The following is a 9,470-nucleotide window of genomic DNA, read 5'->3' as shown; positions in this document are numbered from 1 at the left end:
AGGCGAGTATTACAAGGGAGAAGAGGGAAACACCACCCTTCCAGTGGAATTCAATAATGTAAAAACCATGGCAATCCTTGACAGTGGAGCTGGTGTGGCCATTGCAACCAAAGAGGTTTGGAAAAAATGGGGAAAACCTGCCTTGATATCCACACAAATGACCCTGCAACTTGCAGACGGACACAAGGAAAATCCCCTAGGACTGCTATAAAACGTACTTGTTACTTCTTGTGGCATTGAATATGAACACACTTTTGCTGTCGTTGACTTTGGCAAGAAGAACAACTATGACATCATTCTGGGAAGACCATTCATGCGACAATTGAAAATGGTCCAAGATTGGGGTTATGACCATATATACCTGAGACATATGGAAACCATAACAAAGATAAACTTGAGGGACTATAGCTATAGGGATGTGATGAGAACATCGATTGAGGAGATTGATTCCGCCACAGTAGCAGGATCAGAACTTCCAGCTTGGTTAGGTAAGCCTAAAGAACTGTGGATGTGTGGAGCTTCACAATGTGGTAGCTTGAAACGTGAGGAATGCATCCTAGAGCAGGTTATAGAGGATAGGGACTATATCCCAGAACCATTTCCTGAAGAAGAGTTAGAGCCTTTTGGATGGGAACACATCTTGGCTACTCTAGACATGTGCGCCGTGGAGGATGCTCCCACAACAAAGTTTTGTGGTGAAAATGGCTATGATTTCGTTCCTTATTTTGCAGTGAGTGTAATCCAGGAAAACGAAGAGAACCAGACATCAACAAGCTCTCGAAATAAGGAGCAAACAAAGAAATGTGGAGAATCAAAAGATGAAGAAGACGACGAGTTCTATGACTCTGTAGAACACTTCGAGCTTCAAGAAGATCGATGACCCAGGAATCAATGTCATCACTACACGAATAAAGTGCATCAAAAGTGGATTCCAAAGTCCTCGGTGAAGACACAGCCACCACAAGCATGCTCATCCATGGCTCCTAATAAGGATGCAAAGACTCAGCTAGGAGGAATACGACCAGAGCAACGAGCTAACAATGCTCTAATCAATGGGCTAGAAAAGTCCTCCAAGAAAATACCACCCAAGAGCAAACAGACAGTAACTTTCCACTACGAGCCAAAAAATCAAGGGAAAGTACAAGAAGTCAACCTTGCTGGGGATAGTAGCGATAGTGAAGAATCTTACGACATCCCCTATCATCAACTCAGGCCATCACTATCACCAACCCCTTCAGAAACAACCATGATAGTTCAAAAGAACAGGACAACAAGTCAAAGCCAAAAAGCTCGACAAATCTGGATACCAAAAAGCCAGATCGGCCAAAAACAGATATGGATCAAGCAGACAAAGATCTCTAATGACAAATCACAAGACCAACACCAAAACAAAAACAAGGAAAGCGTGCACGAACGGGTAAGAATATCACAAAATCACAAGCTTTCACAACTCAGGTTTGGGCTCCAAAGAAGTTGATTCAAGCACAAAAAAGTCAAGAATTCATTTGGATTCCAAAACAATTACCACAGTATCAACTTTCAAAGCCTAAATCCCGTCCCCAACCAAGCGTACAAGGGCTGAAGCAAAGACCATTGTCGACTCACACAACAAAAAGGTGGATCCCAAAGAAGTCTCTTCAAACACAAACGAAGCACGGGCAAGTATTGGTTCCCAAACGAGAGTCAGCAACAAAACAGCCAATAATCGCAAAGAAATGGGTCCCAAAGAAGACCAACAAAAGTGCTGTCAGTGCATCGCCGCTTGAATTCTTACAATTCTTCCTACGATTACACTACAGTTAGAAGAGAGCAAGTCGCTTCAATCAAGCAACGATACAGGAGCTTCAAAGACCGTTACATTGCTTAGAATAGGAAGCGTCGCCAACAAATGCCAATAAGCAAATCGCTTATACCCACCTCTTGCACAATATATATCTTTTCCATGAATTGATTGTGTATGCATAATAGGGCTACATTACAAGGCCTGCATAGGCACAACTTTTAATTGCCCAAGCACAACACATACCCTTTGCGATACCCTGTCGTAAAGGATGACTCCAAATAGGGAGGGGGGAGGCATTCTGAATGCGGACCTAACATTATGACTATTAGAGGGCAATGTTTTGTGAGATGCATTGAATTTTTACGTTTTATTGTGACAATTTTTTGACGAAATTTATAGTATATGCCCTCATAGTAGTGTTACAAAGGAGTATGGGAACAAAATCCATATATGAGCCCCTAGGGACATGTATATAGTGTACATAGCATTTAGATTTCTATTTGAATGATTTTTCTTTTGTTGAGTTGTTTTAAGATTTTCTTTGTTTATTATTAATAAAAAATAAAAAAATCCATAATCCACATGAAGAAAAGACTGACGAGAGGCCTGAGCACTACAAAGAGAAGAAGGTACAGGGAAACAATGAAACTTCACGAAGTATGTCTCAGCAGCCACTACAACAGCCGACGAACTTGTCACAAAGCAGTGTCAACAGGCAACCAACAAGTCATAAAAGTCAGAATCGAGTATCTAAGCCACAAAATGAGTGAGGTGTTAGTCCCAAAGCTTCAAGTAATATTCTCTGTGGTCTAAGCGTCTTAGCTATTCTAGGTACTGCTCAAGCTGGAAGAGTTGAGCATATTTACGTTGTGTCGCTCATGCTAGTATAGGTGAGCAAAAGAGTCGAAGTCTAAGTACTTAAGTTTGGTGAAGTGAAGGAGAAGGTCCAAAAGACACTCACGTACTGAGCACAGTGAGATACAAGTGAAAAAACTTCTACATCGAATACCCTTCTTGGAAAGGTGGAAGCTATTGAGACATCTTTTGATGTCACATGTGCTACATTTATTCCTCGAAACACCCATCATCTCCTTCTTTCACATTGCATGCTTTTGTTGACAAATTTCTCATATGCATATAGAGTGTCCCATAATTGGCACTTGCATCAGGCACTCTTTCTGTGTTTCACCCAAGCACTCAACTTTCATGAACATGTACTTCACGTTCAACTGCTCAACTCCAATAAGAGCGTATACCAAAGGCATTTTTTTCCCACCGGGTTTTTTCCCTTTGGTCATCCAGGTTTTAGACCTTAATCTAAAGACACCTATCACCATCCTCTTGTACATATTCCTTCTACATCAACAATAAGGACATGCTACTCAAATTAATTGACAAATGAATTGGAGCACCAATTTCATATCATAGCATATTTCTCCTCAATGGCGAGTCGAAGAATGGCCTACAATGACAAAGCAGCAGACAACACTAACAACATGATTGCACAGGAACAAAGAAGTTACCAATGAAGAAGAGCAGACACAAAAGTAATCAAAGGATCTCAAAAGATGAATGGTTACGATGATAGACGTCCGCCCTAATGGATCATAGTTCTTGTTGTGGGTCGACAAAGTTACAAGCAGTGCAACAGATGAAGCCAAAACGACAGCAAAGACCACATCGCCATCGACAATCAGGTCATGTCGGGGACGACATGAACGCGGAAGGGGGGAGTGTTGACCGCTGGGTCAACAACACAACATAACTCAAGTTTCATACCAAATTTTTATCTTTTGCGAGTTATGAAATGCTGCGGATTATGGCTATAAACGTCATTTGTAATGAGTAGTTATTCTGGTTTCAGAAGTCGGGGTGCAATGGCACTTCCAGATTGTAAATACAAAGCCATTTGACCCTTTCAACCCCATTTTTTGTTAAACCTAAGGTAGCCTTAGTATATAAAGTACCTAAGTCATTTTGTAAAAAAAGGACTTTTAATCATAATCAAAACTTTAGCGCTGCCATCTACTGTGTGTGAGAGAGAAAGAGAGTGAGCGTGAGCTTCATCCTCTTGCTACGCCCGGCTCGCTCAACACATTGGAGATCTGATTGCACCATTGTTGTAGGCTCGAGGAGAGCTACGCGACGACGCCAAGCATTCCATGCGAGACGAAGCGCACACGCCGACGCATCTACGAGCTATTTGTGGTCGTAAGTGTATCAAACGATGTCTGTTTTCTGCATGCTAGTAGTCTATAGAATCGTGGCGACATAAGCTACGCATAGGTGCTCATAAATTTCAGTTTCAGGCACTTTCAAAATTCTACTCTGTCATCCTACGCGTTTTCCGCAGATGGGTTTAGAGTGAGGGTTTTGAGTGTAGAAGCTTAGGGACATGTGTATCCTAGTCATGGGATGGTGTTTCTTAAGTTTCGTACGAATCTGGCATGATTAGGTGAGTTACCTTCCGTATGTGTGTATGTGGCTAGGTGGTGTAGTTGAGAGCAGTGAGGTTCTTGATTGTGGTTTAGTTGGCCTTCCAGAGTGTTGTATGTGTAGGATGGTCTCAGCCTGACAAGCTAAAGAGATTTCCTCCGTGTGCCTATCGTGTCATCTGTGTCCTCGATTGACATTATGTTGATCTAGGTAGTGTTTGCATGCACTTCATGGGTGTGTGAGTCGCTCCGTCCAACACATGTCCTCACACTTGGGGTATTTAGGAATGTAGTTCCGCATAGATGAAGGGAAAAGAAAGGCAAAGATGGAAATATAGAGGAGGCAGTCATACATGGAATGAAAGGGATCTACAAAGAAAGCATGCTTGAGGAGGTGCTCTCACCTACAAAGTGATAAACATGCCGTCACACTTGGGGTATTTAGGAATGTAGTCCCGCATAGATGAACGGAAGAGAGAGGCAGAGATGGAAATATATAAGAGGCGGTCATGCTTGAGGAGGTGTTCTCACCTACAAAGTGATAAAAATGTCGTCACACTTGGGGTATTTAGGAATATAGTCCCGCATATATGAAGGGAAAAGAGACGCGAATATGGAAATATATTGGAGGCGCTCATACATGGAAGGAAAGGGGTCTAAAAAGAAAGCATGTTTGAGGAGGTGTTCTCATCTACAAAGTGATAAACATGTCCTCACACTTAGGAATATAGTCCCGCATAGATGAAGGGAAAAGAGAGGCAGAGATGGATAGGGCTTGCGACATGTGTACTAGTCCCTTTTGGTACAGGAGTAGCCTCCTTATGGTTATTTGTAATCAAGACATGAAGTATGGTGTAAATGGGCTAAGGGTGGGTTCAAACTACGCGCTCCTCCCCACTCCCTCGACCTGCACTTTCCGCCCACAAAAAGTGCACCCAAGGAGAAAGGTCCGCGCACTGTTCAGACTGTTGCCCGCCATTCTCATCAAGAAGTCTCTGAGAAAGGAAGCTGATTGGTCGCCCAAGGAATTGCCAGAGCATGGGCGAGGTGGGAGGCCGGAACATCTTCGGAGCTACTTGGGCGTGACTCAGCTTGCCAACAAGGCGTTGGTGGAAGATGGGCTTCATCAAGTGTGAACCACGTTGTAGATGGGCGCCAGTTTTCATTGGCTTGCCATTGGAAAAGTGCTCCAACTTCGGGCAGTCTGAACCCAGCCTAAGCCTGCCAGTATGGCCGTCTGTAACTTTTTTGCGTATCTAATACAATCTCTCTACGCTTATGATTAAATTATTAAAAAAAAAGAGGCAGAGATGGAAATATATAGGAGACAGTCATACACAGAACGAAAGAGATCTACAAAGAAAGCATGCTTGAGGAGGTGTTCACCTACAAAGTGACAAGCATGCCATGACACTTGGGGTATTTAGGAATGTAGTCCTGCATAGGTGAAGGGCAGAGAGAGGCACTGATGGAAATATATAAGAGGCGGTCAAGCTTGAGGAGGTGTTCTCACATACAAAATGATAAGCATGTCGTCACACTTGGGGTATTTAGGAATGTAGTCCCGCATAGATGAAGGGAAGAGAGAGGCAGAGATAGAAATATATAGGAGGCGGTCATACACAGATTAAGGAAAGGATCTACAAAGACAGCATGCTTGAGGAGGTGTTCTCACCTACAAGTAAGAAGAATTGATAAACATGTTGTCACACTTGTAACATCAACAAATTTTGGAATACACCTCTAAATTTCAAATCAAGAGGTGAGGAAACAATCATAAATTAACAAATTTCATTTATAAAAGCCTGTAAATAAAGTCATTCCACCTATGGAAAATTTCCATATGAAGGTTTCTCGAGTTTTTGATTGCTGCCTCAACGATTCTAAGGAGGCAAAGTTTGGAAAAGTGCGAAGCTAGCATTATCATGTTTAAGAATTACTCGAAGTACTAAAATTCTTTGGAGTGCATCCTTGATGTTAGCCCGATCTTAGATTGAGTGCATGCACAATATTGTTGGGATATAGTTAGATATATTTGACAATTGGCTGAATTGTATTAAGGTCATAATTATAATAATTCTACAGTAAGGTTATTATGAGGTGTGTCTGTTTCAGGTTGGGTTTGAACCCAAGACGTCATAAAGGAGGAAATCTAACAGCAAAAATGCTCTGTAAGTTTGAGGGGGGCAAACAAGCACTAATCGTTATCGTTATCGTTATCCCTAAACGACTTGTAATCTGCGTGTTTGACTAGCTATGTGTAAGGAGCTATGTGATGAGCAGTCTACTGTATTGGCAGGTCAGTCGCCTCAAGATATAGTAGCCTTTGATCTCTGGTCTGTTTTTATTTGTCATCAAGAAGAAGAGTATATTGGTGTGGGAGCAGGAGCAATGCGGCGGCCCCTTTCTCCCCGCGTGTTCTCTGCAAATTTGAGGCTAGCAAGGTGCATCCCCTTCTCCTGCTCTTCCTTGGACCACTCTTTTGTGTAGTATGCCTCCTCCGTTGCGCTTGGGCTCTTCGATGCCGGCCACAACATTCCGCCCCATTGGGGGAAGTAGATTCCCATTAAGGGCAATGTGCAACACACAATCATTATTCCCATCAGACTTAAGCCTGTCTCCGTCGAGTATGCTGGGCTTGTGAAGAAAATGAGCTGCGTCAAGATTGCGCCAAATACGCCCCCAGCACCAATAGTTCCTGAGATGGCTCCCAAAGACCTGCATTCATATCATTAATGTCTCAGAAAGATATATTTGTGTATGTCTATGTATATGTATATAAATATGTACATATATATGTATATGTAGATTGATATGCATATGCATATGTATATGTCCCTAACGGGTCATGTACCTGCGCGAGATGAAGGGGATGATCCCAAACGTGGCTCCTGCGGCTGCCTCGGCAAAGATTGAGAAGAAAATCATTGCCACTATGACCGAGCCGAGGTCGTTGAGACGGCCTAGTATGAAGCAGAAAAGGCCACCCAAGGTTTGTGTTATCCACAATGTCCACAGGCGACCTCGCATTCCCAGCTTTTGTGCAGTCCAGTCAGAGAGGTACCCTCCAAAGGGGCGACTTATGATGTTTGCCATTCCGAATACGGATGCAACAACGCCGGCCGTGTGCAGGGGAAGCTCAAATCTGTCGTAGAAGTATTGTGAAATAATATTGTCTATTGTGAGCTCTACTCCAAAGCAAAATCCATAGGAGAGAGCAAACACCCAGTTCTTGTGGTTGATGATGGCATAGAAAATAACCTGGTCATCACAAAGTGAAGCATATGAGCGTAAACGGACGGCAATGACAGTATTGGTGCTCTAATTACGCCTAGGCAAGCAACCATCTCCTGTTTGGAGCTCACGCGTTGAGGGAGTATATGTATATGTATACGTGTACATATGCATATACATATACATACATATTGTATCATGCAAAAAGACAATGAGAGTAATGGGGGAAATGTAAACCCTACCTTAGACCAGCTATCCTTGACTTGCTCTCCCTTTTCTTTGAGCTCATGAAAGTTTCCATCTGGTAGATCTTGGCCCAAGATCATGACCATCAATCCAGATGCAATGTGCATCATGCCTGGCACGAAGAAGGCAAGGCGCCAGGCAACAAAATTATCACAGGCGAAAGGACCTTGGAAGAGATGGTAGAGGAGAGGCATGATGAGGAGGGTTGCACCGCCACCCAAGTTCGCCCACCCAGCCGTGCACCCATTCACCGTGCCAACAATCTCCGCCGAGAACATGGAGCTCATCCAGTACTGGCATGATACGAATGTGGCCAATGAGAATCCAATGCAGAAGCGTGACAGAAGAAACCCTGTTGCCGTGCTCACAGATGCCATGGCAAACACCGCCGGTGCTGTCAACATGACGAGGAATGCACAAGCATAGCGCGGACCAACAATGTCACAGAGAGCACCCATCAAGAGACGTGAGAAGATTGACCCTGCAACTGAAGCCGTCCCGGCATTGCCAATGTCCTGCTTTGTGAGGTCGATGTTGTCACGGATAACCGGCAAAAGAGGTGCAGCGGCGAAGCTGGACAAGAAGCATGTGAAGAAAGAGATCCATGAGAGGTGGAAAGCACGCATGTGCGGCTTGGCGACAGAAAAGAGCTTGATCTTGCGGGCCTTGTGCTCGGAGTCGACGGGCAAGGCGAAGGGGGACTCGACCTCAAGCTCAACCTCTTCGCACTCGGATGGCTCCTGCTCGAATTGCTTGAAGTGCAGAGGCATTGTTGATGTGGTGCTGCTGGCCACGGACAATGAGGGCTCATAATCTAGAGGGACATCTGCTAATTGCATCCCCCGCTCTCCTTCCTGCTGCACTTTCTCGCTGCTGAGCCCACTGGCATTATTGTTAGGGCTGTTGGGCTTGGCCATTAATTAAAAAATTGGAGCATGCGCCTTGTGTGTGTGTGTGTGTGTGTGTGTGAGAGAGAGAGAGAGAGAGAGAGAGAGAGAGAGAGAGAGATGTGTGCGTGATAGAGACAAAATGTATGTATGTATAGAAGAGAATAAAAGAGGGAAAGCCAGGCGGAGCCGCGGAGCCGATTGAGGGCAAGACGCGAAAAACTGTGAGCGCGCATATGCTTGAGAGAGTGTGGGTGCGTGTGATGTAGAGAGAGAGATACTAATGGATAGAGAGAGGGCAGAGGTACCGCACTAAGGCTGCGGCGCAGCGTGTTTGCAAGCGTGGACTTGGGGTGGTACAGGAGCAGAGGGAAGGGGGGTGTGCGGGATGGTGAGCTCGACGTGGCCATAGATAGTCGTCCATTCCCAATTTTCCCGCGCTTCTTTATTAAAGCCGAGTCGCGCTCTGTGCTAGCAGGGCTTCAGCACTAAAGGGCACGCGCCATTTAATGAAGCTCAAGCCGTGGGATCTAGGACACGGAGATCAAGACGCACGCAGTTGTAGGATGCCGAGGTAAATTAGGACACGAAAAAATAAACTTGAACAAGCAGCGGAACCTGTTCTAGTTTATTTATCATTGTATGGTTTGCCCATATGTCAACTTCCTCGCGGACATAGCGATTATTGCATTGGGCTCTCATGGTGGTGGCGAGGGTTCGAGTCTTCGTGCCTGCGATGGACGCCCATTTTTTACCACCCTCAATCCTCCTCGAGATCCCCCCTTTCAGCTTGCATCGCCGATCCCATCTCTTTCTACCCGTGTCCTTTAGTGTTGTGGCTAGCAGGGGGAGGCGTCGAGGATCTGCTTTTTTTTGGACGATTTC

At 44.6% G+C, this 9,470-nt stretch overlaps 1 protein-coding gene across 1 annotated transcript; it reads right to left on the bottom strand.

The window, feature by feature from the left end:
* Positions 1 to 5,973: 5,973 nt before the first annotated feature.
* Positions 5,974 to 8,735, bottom strand: LOC147446648 (high affinity nitrate transporter 2.4-like). Its single transcript, XM_086526270.1, has 3 exons — positions 7,695 to 8,735; positions 7,073 to 7,479; positions 5,974 to 6,936 (listed from the first exon to the last, which is right to left on the bottom strand). Exons 1-3 carry the CDS (start codon positions 8,613 to 8,615, stop codon positions 6,573 to 6,575), a joined length of 1,692 nt encoding a protein of 563 aa, XP_086382396.1. The 5' UTR covers positions 8,616 to 8,735; the 3' UTR covers positions 5,974 to 6,572.
* Between the last annotated feature and the right edge of the window lie 735 nt (positions 8,736 to 9,470).

This window comes from Adiantum capillus-veneris, chromosome 12, assembly GCF_014529385.1.
Source record: "Adiantum capillus-veneris isolate H3 chromosome 12, ASM1452938v2, whole genome shotgun sequence".
Classification (NCBI taxonomy): domain Eukaryota; kingdom Viridiplantae; phylum Streptophyta; class Polypodiopsida; order Polypodiales; family Pteridaceae; genus Adiantum; species Adiantum capillus-veneris.
The sequence above is the reverse complement of the archived record's forward strand: the minus strand, read 5'-3'. Positions and strand labels throughout refer to the sequence as shown.

Excerpts from the sequence above, each read along its gene's own strand:
- LOC147446648 (XM_086526270.1), bottom strand. The coding sequence starts at position 8,615 with ATGGCCAAGCCCAACAGCCCTAACAATAATGCCAGTGGGCTCAGCAGC. Across the intron at positions 7,480-7,694 it reads TCAAGGATAGCTGGTCTAAG|GTTATTTTCTATGCCATCAT; the intron begins GTAGGGTTTACA and ends TGTGATGACCAG. Across the intron at positions 6,937-7,072 it reads ATCCCCTTCATCTCGCGCAG|GTCTTTGGGAGCCATCTCAG; the intron begins GTACATGACCCG and ends ATATGAATGCAG.